The 15,535-nt window shown below is 33.7% G+C and overlaps 1 protein-coding gene across 4 annotated transcripts in view; it reads right to left on the bottom strand.

Annotated features, from left to right (window-relative positions):
• Positions 1-1,203: 1,203 nt before the first annotated feature.
• The window catches only part of LOC149779183 (far upstream element-binding protein 3-like), a 50,427-nt gene continuing 36,095 nt past the window's right edge, over positions 1,204-15,535 (bottom strand). For all 4 annotated transcript variants that reach the window (XM_089939752.1, XM_089939754.1, XM_089939753.1 and 1 more), the window contains 3 exons: positions 14,804-14,947; positions 14,116-14,293; positions 1,204-4,363 (listed from right to left, as the gene is read on the bottom strand). In XM_089939752.1, the coding sequence (XP_089795878.1) occupies positions 14,166-14,293; positions 14,804-14,947 (272 nt within the window). In that variant the 3' untranslated portion in view covers positions 1,204-4,363; positions 14,116-14,165. The remainder of the gene's footprint in view (positions 4,364-14,115; positions 14,294-14,803; positions 14,948-15,535) is intronic.

Genomic DNA, 15,535 nt, shown 5'->3' with positions numbered 1-15,535 from the left:
CATTTTTCTTGGGGTTGAGAGATGGCGTGGAGGGCTGGATCTTTTTATATATAACAAATTCGAACCTCGAAAATAGATTTATAAAAACATTCTTGGTCTAACTTCTAATATCAAAACGGCTCTTCCGTCGTGGAAATAATCAGTAATTATATAATTAATGGCCATAACCTGTTGATTTAGGGTCTGTGATTCTGAACAAAATATCTATTATATTAAAGTTAACTTCGAACCCTTGTTGATCACTTTTTTCTTTCAGTTCCTTTCCTACCAACTTTGAACAGTGACAAGGTTTATCAATTGTGCGTTTGCGTCAGGTACGGGGCGTCACTGTGCTAAGCTAGGTCATCAACTTGTAATAATTACAAAAAAATACAATTTATTATTTGGCTCAAGCAGTCTCTTTCATCTGCATCAGTTTTTAATGACGAGGAGGCAGGAATATACAGATAAATATTTTGTGTGCGCGTTTGTTAGAATCGGAATTTTAATAAAGCTTTTACAATTTTCTACAATGTCTGCAGTAGGGCAGTTTATAGTGATGTCTAGCACTGGGTCATAATGCCTCAAACATGCAGCAGCATGTCCCACCCAGTCAAATTACCGGACACCAGGCTGACCAGTCTTAACACTGAGCACCAAGTGAGGAAGCTGCCAGTATCATTTTAATAAGTCTTTGGTATGATTCTTAGGGTTCGAACCTGCAAACTCCTGCATCCACTCTAACCACTTCGACCACTTGAGATGTACCCATGTGCCAAATTTAGTTAAATACATGCTTTTATTGAAAAAAGTTATTTCCGTGGCAGCACTCAAGGTATTCATTAGAGATGTGAATGATAGAAATGCATCATAGGAGCAACTGGACACGAGTCTTATCAAAATCCTCATTTGATATGACCATCCATTCAGGACAAGTAGTGATAAAATGATTTTCAAATGACACCCATGGTGGCCTACTAGTTTGTCCAGGCAGCACCTACACACATACAGGACCAAAGCAAACACTAAGTAAGGATTCTAGTGATGACACATCCCCCACCCCACCAACACTTGGATGACTTTTCAGTAGTTGCAACAAGAATTTCAATGCATTTGCTGTGATGCTGGATGTCAGATCAGCATCATTTTCTTTTAGAACCAACTAGACATAAAAAGTATTTATTATAAAAAGATGAATACGGAAAGGCTAGAACAAAACGCCTGAAAATTTAGAATTTTTTTTATTCAGCTTCAATCAACTAAAACCACAGACATGTTATCTACATATGTTGACTGTGTGTAACCATCCATTTGATGGATGAGATAATTCTGCACTACTAAAAGATATAGCATCATAAAAGTGAATGAAAGAAGCATTAGCAATAATAATACATCAATGCATTTAACACACAATACTTGTAAAATAAGCGACAATTAACTTTTCCTGCATTATTTAGATGAGGGGTTTATTGACATTAATATTTTAATGAATCATGCATAAAATAAATTCAATCGGTCCATGTCATTTCTTTTTTAACAGCATACAAGTAATACGAACATTATTGCAGCAAATGATTTCTCCTAGAATTTGGTCACCGAGAGCAGAAAATACAATATTTACAATTAAACATTGCAAGTTCATAAAACAAAATTATTCATTTCTGTCTTCATACACTGATCACATTTTCCAGATCACAGCTTTCAACATCTGCTTTAAGAAATGAAAAGCATTTTTTATCTTAAATTAAGCATCATAAAAATTGTACACAAGAAGTATTTTATGCAATAATTATAAACATTATCCATTTCAGTAATGTGAAAGTTTCATCTACCTATGATGACATTTCTAGATCTAAGTGTTCATATTTGGTTTTCATTATTATTTCAACATAAATACACACATCATATATAATAAAAAAAAAACATGAATGCCAAGATGTTAATAGAATAATAAATGAACTGAAATTATTATCATCTAAAAATAAGAGTACACAACAATATGAAATGATGATACGAGAAATGTACAGAAAAGAAAGCTATTAGGACATGTTAATTTTATCAAAAGCTTGTCAAAAATATGATGACGAGGTATTGTAGAATTTATGCCTCAAAAAAAATGCATTTGCATTACTCATTACATGCTTTGAAAATGTAGGATAAAAATTAGCATAAACACATATTTGTCTAGAACATCTTTATTATAGCCTTTTTATTGTGCCCTATAAAATAGTGTGGTATCTTCATTAAATGGTAGCAATATTATCTACAACACTATATACCAGATACATATGACTTTCATATTTATGATTTTGAATGAAGTATGAATATATTCATTTGTTGAGCCTGAGGTTAATTTTCTCATAGCATAAAGGGACATAAAAAAGTCATAAAATAACAATTTTTTTCTTCATCTATACAAATAGTTTTGCACCTCCATAGAAATAAAATGATCAATGTCATCTGCACAGTGATTCATATTGTTCAACAACCTGGGCCTAATCATGAAAACACACATGTATTTACACCTGAATTTTGATTGTTTAAAATAATGCATGTAATAAGAAATTTACAAGTTAGCAAAATATCATTGCGAGGTCACATATTACAGACAGTAATCGTACATGAAATGACAAAAATATTCTCATTATAGTATCATTATCTCTACATCTCGTAATCTGCTATTAAAGCAGACCCAGAGATTTTACAGAAAAATATAAAAAGGTAACAAAAAATGTTTAGATTACAAATAAATGATCAAGATGCATGGGTTTATGGTTTAAAAGTATTAATATTGTTCATAAAATTTAAAGAAGCATTGTCACCAATGCAAGACAAGGAACGAGTCTAATACTGACTTTTATTTAACTGTGTACAAGTCATATAACTAAACATCATACTGTTCCATGAATTATGTCGTGTAACATTTACTAAAATCTTTCATTACTTGTGATGACTTTTGAAAATGAGGATCATATAAAGAGAATTACTTACATTGTCATCAGTATACAAAATGTACGATTCTAATACACATGAACAAAAATCTCAACATATTTCAAAGTTCCAATAAAAAACAATCTACAGTAGTCTCTCACTATAAACCACTCTAAAGAAATGGACCCTCTTATAAAATGACAGATAATGGTTCTTTCTGATTACTTCAATTTTAATACTTAATCTGCCTCAGTTCAGGATGACCTTGCCTCTAATGGAATATGCATTGTGCAACTTCCATGAACAGTGTTATAGTGAGAGATCACTGTAATTTTATAATAAATATGGCATACTGTTTCATCATTACTGATAACGAGATATCAAAAGTGGTATTTCTACTTTCTGCATTACTAATATATAGGGCATACAAATCTGACGTGTAAAAATGGCATCAGCTGCACTATTTTCATGAGGCATCAAAAACAAGCAAGAGCATATCAACAATGTTCATGTAAATTACAATTTGCAAGGAAAGACAATTATTCATTTGCTATTAAAATCACTTGCCTTACCTGAGAATCTCACTCCGCTGCAATATTCTCGCATATGGTATTTTATACATAATTCATCACATGTTAAATGAACATAAAATATCACGTATGTCAGTCAAGTTATAGTTTAAATCAATTACACTACAAGTGAGAAGATGATGTTATTTTCAGAAACCTAAAGTATTTAAAGGTACCATAAAATTACAGTCAATATGTACATACATGGAACTAAAGTAGTTGAAAGTTTTACGTATGGACAGGCATCACCAAATAGCAATGAGAACAATACCCCTATCTAACTCTATAAATTACCTAACATTATGAATGAAACCACATGGACAAGAACTCCGCAAACATTTAATGTTAAAGATGACAGTACAAATTGTAATCCAATTAATTTAAAACATACTGTGGTGATTCTAGGGTAAGACTATCATTATATAATACAATAATCAAACAACATTTTTATTATACTATTGATACTGTTACTTCACAGCAAAGAATATATGCCATAAAATGTAATAGTTGCAAGGTAAAAAAAAAAACAACATCATTATCAATTCAGTTTTAGCATCATATTAAAAAAGCAAATTTGTCAAAAGGTGAAATAACATGGGTTTAATGTAACTACAAAATCTTGTGCCTGGAATGTTCCTCTACTTTAGGTCATTTTAGTAAGCAATAGACATGAATAATAATACCAATTACAACAATGCTAGTAAGGTTTGCAAAAATACCAAATACAGCAAATATCTGAAACGGTGATTAAAGTGAAAAGAAAAAGGAAACTGCTTACAGCAAAGACTGATCAATCAGATTACACGTAGTACAAACATCAGATTTCCACAGGATTAAATGCAGTCAACAAATTATACTATCAGCTTCTGGTCAGCCTCTTTATCCTGTTCAAAAAGACAAAAGCAAAAGCTATGATGATATGTGACCTAACCTTTCTACAGCTTTATATACCTTATTGGATACTGCAGCTTTATTTTTTAAAGCAAATAATCTTTCCTTTAGAAAAATTATATTTGCAATTTTGTATCTTAAAGCTAAAGTTGTTAGGTTAAAAAGTCATCTTTCGAAGAAAAACACAGAAACTTTTGCAGTGTCTCAAAGTGACAAGTGATGAAATGAACCAAACTAGGATGATAATGAAAACCTTTCTTTAAAATTGGCATTCATTTATAAGGGGCACATCTTACCATCACCACTACTATTCATTTAAATAGCTGATATGCCAGAAGTTCATGTCTGGCACATCTCCCACACTATATAGTCAATGGTCTTATCAAAAGGTCTGGTTTCCTTTACACTTTATTCATTTTTTAGTATTGTGCCTTTAACCTTTAAGATTCCCATGAAACAAAAAGCCCCCCACCCCACCCCAACACACACTTATTTTCTTCTTTATTAGAAAGTTCACTTTTCAATTAATAAAATTATCCCCAAATCTTCATTACCTTTCAACTTATTTGCCTGCATTTCTTGGTTATTTCATATGATGCTGCACTTTGTTTGCTTTTTATGGGTTTTTTATCATTTTCCAGTGTACAATAGGCTACGCATGGCAGCCAGTATAATTGGTGACAGAACCCAGAAAGACCCACAGACAAACTACCAATTTACTGGCAAGCCCTCTCATATGCCTACATTAATCGAGCCACAAAATATGCCCAAGCTACTGGAAAGCCTTCTTACATGCTCACGCAAGTCAAGCTGAGACTCAAACCTGTATGAATAAAGGTGAGATGCAAGTGATCTGTAAAGGCAAGTGCTTTAGACAACTCAGCTGATTGGGTCCACCCACGTGATGATACACATATTCCTTAAAAAAGTTACAATTCTTAAAACAGTTCACTGCAAAATGCACAGATAAACAAACTGTGCCAGAGGTGTTCAGAGACAAAAAGAAAGTAATATTGATTTAAAGCCTCAAATACACGATTTTTTCTCAACCTGTGCTTCTAAAACATTCAAGACCAAACAAGTTCTTTTTTTAGTGTGAAATGAATGGGGGAATAATGAAAAATAACAACATAAATTGAGGTTTACTTGATGTGTCTGACCATCCAGGTTTCTTCATCACTTCACTCAGGACAAATTACAAATACTGCCATCAAGTCATTCTTACTGAATGAATAAACATTTCCATAACAGTTAGACCTGTCAAGATGACTTAAAAATCATAACCTCTTTTGTTTATAACCTTTTTTGTTTGTAGTGAAGAACACATTATGCAACTCTATTTGATTTACCTTGAAATAAAGACTTGTGAATTATTTAAATTTTTAATTAAATAACAAGCTTTTGATTAATGTTCTGAAAGATTATGCAATTATGGAGTAACTGATCTGTAATTTTTTGTTATTACAGAAACAACTTTCACAACACTGGTGGTAAAGTTAGAATTTTTTCTGCTTGTTTTTAACTATGTACAAAAACATTCTCTTTCCTTCTGTGCTTCCCAAGAGCTGCATATTATGAATGTTAGAAATCAACAATTTTCTTTAATTGGTTTTGCTGAACAAGCTTCAGTCGTCCTGTTGAAAACTTTTTAATGCTTTGTTATCTGTAATTTTTTTCTCTCTGTTATTCAACTACTTAACCTGGGGTTCCTTTAAATATGTTCAACCATGGGAATAGGGTCAGATAAAACTTTTGTCGACATTTTCCCAAAGATGGGTATGGGTATATCATTTGAGAAACAACTGCTCGAGTCATTGTGCCTCTTGAAATCATTCATGGGAATGTGTTTTGCAAGAAAGTAATAGTATTGGTCTTTAGAAGGTCCCGTTATGACGAGGACAGATGCCCTTTCTGCTTCATACATACATCTGTAGAAATTATGTGTCCTGTAGCAACCAGATGCCCTTTCTACTTCATACATACATCAGTAGAAATTATAAATGTGTCCTGTAGCAACCACAAACTTTATGATGTTTACTCCTGAAGGCAAGATGATTGACACAAGAACCTGGTCCCACACTTCTAGTCTCCAAATTAATGAACAATATAGTCCACCCCATCCCAAATTACTATCGAGTTGCACTGCAGAAAAGACAATTTTTATGGCGGGACGAACGGATATAATGACAGCTACCACCCCATCCCAAATTACATAACTGGGGGATAAACATTTTTTCAATTCTACTTTAATAACCTTTTAACTGTCTGTTGTACAATGCAAGTTTTCAACATGAATGCCAACTGGTTGATTGATGGCAAATAATTCAATAAAACCTATTCAGTTGTATTGCCAACTTGTTATGTTCATTAAGTTCATCATGATGTATTATGAAAATTTTCTGATACTTATACACATCTCCCTCGATAACTCGCACCCAAAGGGGTCCACAAACAGATCAGCATTATATGCAAAGTCGCGTGTTACCGAGGGACCTTCAAAAATGTAAAAATAAAAAACACTGCTCACACATTGAGAAAACGGTGCATGTCAATAATAATTGTTAATAATTTGCTTTTCTAATGAAGTTGTTCATTATTCTGTATAAATAACATTTTCAAAATATCCAACATGTGAAAGATTGTTTCTTCTTGTTTCAGCAACCAAGAAAACTCGCAAAAAAATGGTTCAGCGTTGGTAGCTTGCAGGTCTTCCATGGAGAGCTGAAATCTGCTCAGAGTTCTTTATTTTCCCAAATCCTATGTGCTTTTTACTACCAATGTGCTTCCTCACATTGTTTCTGCCACCATGCCCAATGCTAAAATTTGTGGCACATTGCGTGCAAAAAGCATGATGAATTATCGGTGTTTGATGGCAGAATGCACAGCCAATGTTTGGTATATTCCAAACTAAACTACTTTTTGTGCAATGCATTTCTTTTTCCTTGTTGGTGAAGACATTTTCAAGATGTGGTGCCGAATGGCAATTCAAAAAAGAATTTGCGGCACATACGCATAGCAAAATACCTGTTAGATCCAGTTTCTCTCAAGCATTTGCTGTTGCTGGGTTTAACACTATTTTTCAGCACATGACAGACTATACATGGCAGCCAGTATTAATGGTGGAGGAAGAACCCAGGTAACCCCAGGAACAACAACCGACCCATGAGAAGCTACTGGCAAGCTTTCTCGCATACCATCATTGGCTGAATCTGAGACTCGAACTCACGCAGAGATGAGATGGCAGTGATCCGTAACGGAAAGCGCTTTAGATCACTTGGCCACTCAGGGCCCCCCTCAAGCATTTGTAAAGTTACTCTTATACATATAGATTAAAACATGCTAAAATGCCTGCTACAGGACCAACTGTACCACTCGGCTATAGTTCCACTAATATCACGACTAGCACCATTCTGTTTCGGCAACTGCCAATATCATGACTAGTGCTTAACGGGAAATAGGTTATTTAATTAAAAATTTAAAATAATTGAGAACTAGGCGTGATTTTTTTTTTGCATGCGACATGAATGCATGAATCGATGAAAAAATCGTGAAATTCAGGTCAAAATTGTGAAGGTTGTCAGCTATGCACTAAGCATGACATTTTCATAAATCTATATTTCCTTTAATATCTTTAATTTCGTTATAATAAGAATGTCATTTGGAAAGAAAATGTAACCAATTATATGACTTTTAATTAAAACTTGATAATTTCACAATGCTGACTAAAATTTCCAGGTCATATCTACCATTTCAGACCATAAAACAAGTGACATATCAACATTTCAGTCAACAATTTTGATCAAGATCTTTTTCACGTTTAAGAAATTGTAAAGAATTTTTGGGGTATTTCCTGGTTTAAACATGTGATCCACCCCTGACCCTGCCTTAAAAGCAGGTTCGCAAGTTATCAGGGCACAAGTTATTGAGGGAGTAGTGTACTTGTAAAAGTAGAAACGGGTGCCATTTAGAACCCCCATTTCAAAATGATTCTAAAGCCAATACTTCATCAATACCAAAAGACGTCTAATGTGACATGTATACCATATACAAAATGTCACATGGTCTTGGAATTTTGATCCAGATATAGATGTTTACATGAGAGGTGGATGGATGAATGGACTGAAATAATCACCTAAATGCATATCAAGTCCACTAGTGTAATGTGCGTCAAATTTTAACTCACTTTGGTGTGGTTTTGTCCCTTTAACAAAGCTATGAATGATAGATGAACAAACAAATGGATAAAAACATCAAAAATGCTTACAATGAAGAAAATAGCAAAATATACATATGGACCGCTAGTCTACAACATCTACCAAGTTTCATAAATATATCTTGAACAGTTTGTACATTCTTGGGAATGACAGAGAAAAGTGAAATCACAGCATATCAGCAGTGTGTGCGTGCGTGTCTGTGTGTACATGCCTCTATGCTGAATGTATACATTGTTATCTCGTACAGATAGATATACATGTGCTGGATTTTTACCATGGGATGGAATTTCATCAAAGTTTTAAAGTAAATAGTTATCTTGTATACAATCAGTGAATATTATTGAATGTTTTGATAATCTGTTGCTAGAAATATTTTTTCAAGTTACAGGCCAATAATCACAGATGCAAATATCCATATGTAGCCACGATATATTAAAAATAATCATCATCAATCGACATGGTTCACAGGAATTACTTACATGTACGTGGTATGATGTGGGAATCCTCTGATTTGATCACAGGCCCAACTGTAACTGCAAGTCAGTACGGTCAGACCAACTGAGGTCGTGGCCCACAGCACCTAACTTTAATTCGGAGGAGGAGCAAACAAGGCATTTTTACGACAATGCATGTCACAGCAAATAATGCAACATGTCACAGATACAACCATATAACAAGGCACATGATTGTCCATTAAATGAAATGGCAGATGTAACAAATTCTCATGTCACGTTGCATGGATCCAAAACATTCAAGTGACGGTGCATCTCTTATCTTACCTTTTGGAGCACTCCTTGATACTTACACAATTAAAGTACTGTAAACACTTGTCCTCCCTCCCTCCAATTCCAGAACATTAAACATGGGTCTCAACTTTGCATCATGTTATAAAACCAATACATATATGCAATCCATATTGATATCAAAATCAAATACTTAAAATATCAGTGATCATGTGTTGGTCAATACGAGAGAAAAAAAATCAATCACAATGAAAACAATAAAGATGTAAATGGTTCAAAATGTTGTTTAAAAAAGTGTATAAACAAAGATTTCTGACTTTATGAAAAGCATAAAATAAAGTAGGTCACAATTTTCAGAGCAATAAATGAACAATGCATGTATTGTTAATCTGGGTGTTAAAAGATTCAAAAATATGTATTAAACTTTCAATATTTTCCCTTGCTTAAGATTGGATTAAAATAATATCACATTTTAAGATATACAATAAATATGAACATATTTTATCAGTGAATCTATTGGATGAAGAAACAGTGAATATATAAATAAGCAACCAGTACTAACTTCCTCATTATTCCTGCGGTAACAATTGTATAGACAAATCACTATTCATTTGAACCTATTTTCCAAACTCAAACATAGACTAATGAAATCATAAATATTCTTGAACAGGTATGGTGAGATTTGGCCGACAAACTGATGTATTTTTTTGCATTTTAAGTACTTTGGACACTTTTCACTAAAACTTTTATGCATCTTAATGCAAAAATCACTTGAGGCATACAAAAAACAGAATTTGGTATTTGTACGAGTCTGTACACGACCAAATTCGATTTTCAGAGCATTATAGCCATTTCATATATAAAAAAATTAGAAAAATTGTATACTGACTTGTCAACTCGTTGGACTTTGTATTTATGCATGTACATGTCCTGATTACATTTCCTGACCAACAAATCATTCCAATATTTTCGTACTTTGTAACTTTTTTTTTTGTTGACAAATACCTTGCTGGCAGAATTTAGCAGAAATTAATCAACATAGAAAATTTTTGCATGCATGTTTGTAAGTACACATAACTCGACAACAATCTCACACCATAAAAGCACCCGTCTCGCATTGTAAAAAAATATGTTGACATGTAAAAAAAATATTTTGACACCAACATTTTAAGTCTGCAGTGCTTAAAATATATCTTTTATTATTCTGTGAATTTAGCATACTACACCCCGTTTTGGAAAATGTTAAGCTTATAGTAACTTTTGGAAAGCTAAAGCTTGCTGAAAGCAAGTTAAAAATGACCCAACTATGGTGTATGTCACATTTTTAAGATTCATTTTATTGCAATATGTTTTCTTTCATTCTGTTTAGTACCAGTGTTACAGAAAGACATTAGCTGTCATGGCCAATTGGGTTGTGGGGAGATGTTTTCAAATTTAAAAAAAAAAAAAAACCACAAACAAAACAGCAAACTTGAAAATGTTCCCTTCCTATTGTCAGCATTAGAAAAACCTACAATAAAGACCAAAACAAATTAACCTACCAAATTAAACCAAGCAACATAAACTGTATGAAGTCATGTGAAAGCTCACACCATGTGCAATCATTTTCTATTCAGCAAAGATTTATAGAATACTAACACATTCTTTTCTAATGATCATGGGTATATAATTAATTTAATTACATGGAGTACATGCACTTCTTTATAACAATCTCATGTTGATCAAACTGACTCGAACTTGTACAGAGTTGAGATGTCTGTGATCTTTAAAAAAGGCAAGCAAGTTAGACCACTTGGCCACCAAGGACCCGCATATTGTGGGAAGAAATTCCAAAAGCAGTTAAAGGCACAAAATTTATATCCACAATACCAAATCTCACGAAATTACCAAGACACTATCATCTAGTTGAAACAGCAATGACAACATACGCTTTAAATGTTAGCCCTGACAATGTTTTTTAACTAGGTCACCATATTTGAACTTCCAAAAAGGATGACTATCCAGAGTGGGTGTATCTACATCAATATCTACCAATACAAATTGTATTAAAAGTCCTGTATGTGTGTATATGTACATATATATATATATATATATATATATATATATATATATATATATATCACATTAATCAATCCCAAGCATATACAAGTAACAGTAAATAACATGACTACATATTATATATTGTAATGTGATCTGTATGATACATGTCATCCTTTCCTTTCCCCAAGTCCTTCTTCAGTCATGAACATATCTAAATTTGTCCAGGACATTTTTCATGTATTTAAATAAACCAGCCAGATGGAGATTTAAGGACTGAAAAGGAGGACATGTCCTGGAAAAAGAGGATGTAAGGAAATCATAGACTCAAACTCGCGCCGACAGAAGTGTGATGTCTGTGATCTGTAATAAAGATGATTAACAATTTTAATAAAAATACTTTTTTTTAACTGAACTTGGAACCAATTCTGACCAACATATTTACCTTTGGAAACCAATAAATCATTTAATACAGGCCGTGCACAATGATCCTTTCTTTTCAAAAACATTCTTTTCCCCATTTTACTAGAATGATGATTTCTTTTAAACTGCAACTTTAAAAGAAAAACTTGTCCCATCACAAAAGACCCCATTGCACCCATCCATTTTCTACTCATAGGAATTTATAGCTACTTGTACATTATTTGCTTCTATGCAATAATTTGATGGTTGCATGTCATCAAAGGAGATTCAATAAGAAAAATGTGCATCCTGTCCCAAAACCTTAAAATAGCCAAAACACACAATTAAAATAAAAGATTTGTTCGTTAATTTCATTTTATGGAACTATAAGCATCAGAAAATGCAGTATTTAGAGTCCAACTTAAGTAGGATGTGACATTCCAAATAATGCAAATTTGACAATGCATGACCTTCTTCTGACTGCTAATACATACTAGGATTACTACAAACAGAACATTATACAATTAGGCATGCCTCATGATTGATAGTTCTCTCTGTTGGCACTAGTATGGGATGGCTGGCTTGGGAGATTTATTGACCAAAAGTAAAGTTATGCAATACTGAGCTAAATCTGCAGGCAAAATCTAACTGCTTATTGGAGTATGCCACGACCTTGACCTTTACACCATGAAAAGCTATAGGTTTCTTTGCTAGTTCAACCAGTACATCTTCGGTGGCTTAAGTCATTAGAGCAAGATGCAGAAGATCATGGGTCCCCCACCACCGAGTCACATCAAAAACTTGTTAAAAAAAAAAAAAAAGGGGGGTACTAACAGCTGCCTCGCTTGGTGCTCAGCATTAAGAGGTTAGTGTTAGGACTGTTTGGCAGTGTCAGGATAATATGATTAGGTGGGGCATGAGGCTCTCTATGTCTGCGGCATGATGTCCAGTGCTAGACATCACTATAAGCTGCCATACTGCAGACATTGTAGTGATACGACTAAATTGTTCAGTAAACATAATCTAATATAAAAGTTTTGCCATTTTTCTTACCCAAAAGAGGCCTTTCTCCAAGATTTAGTTAAAGACTTCCGCAAACCCACATTATGGTAGATATGTAATAAAAATGACCTAAAAAAATCTGTCTCACGTCAAAATGAACCTAACCTTTGACATACTCATCCTTATACCATTAGGCTTCATTCTTACTCGATGAGTACAGCATCCATAAATTCTGGTAAATGTACATTGTCAATAAACAAATTTTCATTTTTTGGCCACAACGACCTTGAAATTTGACCCTTTTCAAAAGAAAATACATGAGCTTCTTCCTTAGGCAGAGGACAAGTCATTCGCCAAGTTGTAAAAGTAGAAACAAAAAAGTTTACAGCCTGACAAACAGATATCATAATAAGATATGCCCTACAATTTCTTGGGCATATAACACTCGTATAAGATATCCAGAAATACCAAATAACCAGTTTTACAATTTCAGCTTGATTCTATCATACCTGGTCAATAAAACCCATTAAGCTTCATAGTCTTTGTCCCCCCAAATGAGTCCAATTTAATTGTTTTGTGGAGTTGTACACGAGTATCAAAATATCTTTGGAATCTTCTCACTGAAGAATGCAAATTTGAAAGATGGCAGCTGAACCCCATCCCACTTCTGATTGAAGAGTGAGCTGTATTGGTAAAATACAATGCTAAAAACATCTCATTTTTTTAAACGATTTAATGAATGGTTTTCTCCCTCTGACCTGAAATTCTTGACCAAAAGAACAACAAAGAACACAAAAAGAAATTCATCACAATTCATAAAAATCACGGGTTTTTTGTTCTTCATTTTTATCTAAAGGTTCAAAACAGTTCTAATCTAGTGTGTAATATAGTAGATGGATGCACAAGCTTGCTCCTCCACGATCCATCCCTTGCTCCTTGTACTTTTATCTTTTCAAAGAAATCTGACAAGAGTATTGATATCTCACGAGAAGAAAAAAAAAGAAAATATCAAATTCAACCTAAATTAAAAAATTTGCCATTATTGAAAAGTTTTAATGTAAATTCAACGCATGGGAAATCAATAATGAAAACAGCATGGTCATTTTCATGGCGGACATTATAAAAATTTTTAAAATAAAATATTATACATGCATGTTAAAGGCAAGATAGAATATGCATGATATCATATGTAATAAAAAGTCAAATAACTGTCAATTAAGAAGTGAGTTCATCAATCAGACATTATAAAAAGTCACTAACATGATACAAAGTTGGAGAATGTTCCCACACTGACTGCCAGATCACCTGTAAAGAAAGCATGAACAGTAAAAGAAATTAATCAATTACCTTATAAAGACCTACCCCTTCACTGAAGGGGACACATATCACCCCAGCTTTTATTGCTGGGGGGCAGCTTGTTGGCCCTGCTGTTGCTGCTGGGCCTGTTGGAGGATCAAGTTGGCTTGGTAGTGCATTCCCTGTTGTCGATAGTATTCTGCCCATGCTGCACTGTAATCGGGTTGTCCTGAAGATAGTAAAATACTTCAGTTAAAAAAATGTTTACTGCATATCCATCACTGTAAATAATTTTAAAAAACTTTCCCTCATGAATTCCTTATTTTGTCCAAGTAAAATACAAGTGACAATACTTTCTTATCTTGTTTCTTATGACCAATATACAAGCTACCAGTTACTTTTACATGGGGAAAGTTTGTGGCTGACATTGTATCTATTATAGCTGACGTAATAAGGAGGTGCTTCATGAGGCTGTTATGTCAGTTTCTTACTCTGAAGTGAGGTACTCAGATGCCTTAAATTAATGTTCACCTATTTAACTAACCTGATAAACCTAAACAGTGATACACACAAGCTTTTATTTTCATCTCCTGAAAATGCTTTCCTGTTCAGCATACATTTCTTGTTGCAATGCACACACCATGTTATTACACGGATATCAGTTTAAGCAGTCCATTACTTCAGCTTAAAATGCTGTCCATGTCCTACCTCAAAAATACAAAGCGTTAAGTAACAGTACCTGAATGGGTCTGCGTGGGGGCAGTTGATGCAGGCTGCTGTTGCTGAGCAGGTTGTTGCTGTGCAGGCTGTTGCTGGGCATACTGAGCATAATACTGGGCATAATAGGCTGCCCAAGCTGCAGCATTTGGATCCTGTCCTTTAGCTATATGGAGAGAAAAAAATAACACAATTTAGTCTAGTTTTCTTTCTTCATATTATGAAGCAAACAATCTTATAAAATGTTGTATATGAAAAGAATCGGCAAGATGCGACAACTGTTTGCACGCAGCAACTTGAACCCATTATAGTAAACGCTGATTATCCAAATCTGTCATTACTGATCCAGACACCCCATCACATTATGAATGATTAATCACGTTTCTAGCAGAATCCAAACACATAAGAATCTTAGCATTAAAAGTAGGACTAACTATTCAAAGTGCTTCCAGGTCTTTTTAATTGCTATGTGCTACCATGAAGTCAAGTGATCAAGACCACAATGGCATACTATTCATTCATGTGTTAAAACTTCGCGCATAAAATGTGCAATTTCTGTCATTTTTTTATTGAGGAATAATCCTAATCAGTTTCCTTTTATTTTGTGTGAAACATCACCAAGCTGACATGATATCTGATTAGTATTCCATTACTTTTGGATCAAGTGCTTAGGTAAATTTGTAATATTGACATTATAATCATTCTGGTGATTTATGTTCTTAGTTAACAGCCTTGTACCTGCGTGTAGTCCTTT

This window comes from Sinohyriopsis cumingii, chromosome 17, assembly GCF_028554795.1.
Source record: "Sinohyriopsis cumingii isolate HCF-2022 chromosome 17, ASM2855479v2, whole genome shotgun sequence".
NCBI lineage: Eukaryota > Metazoa > Mollusca > Bivalvia > Unionida > Unionidae > Sinohyriopsis > Sinohyriopsis cumingii.
Note: the sequence above shows the minus strand (reverse complement) of the source record. Positions and strands in the feature narration are given on the sequence as shown.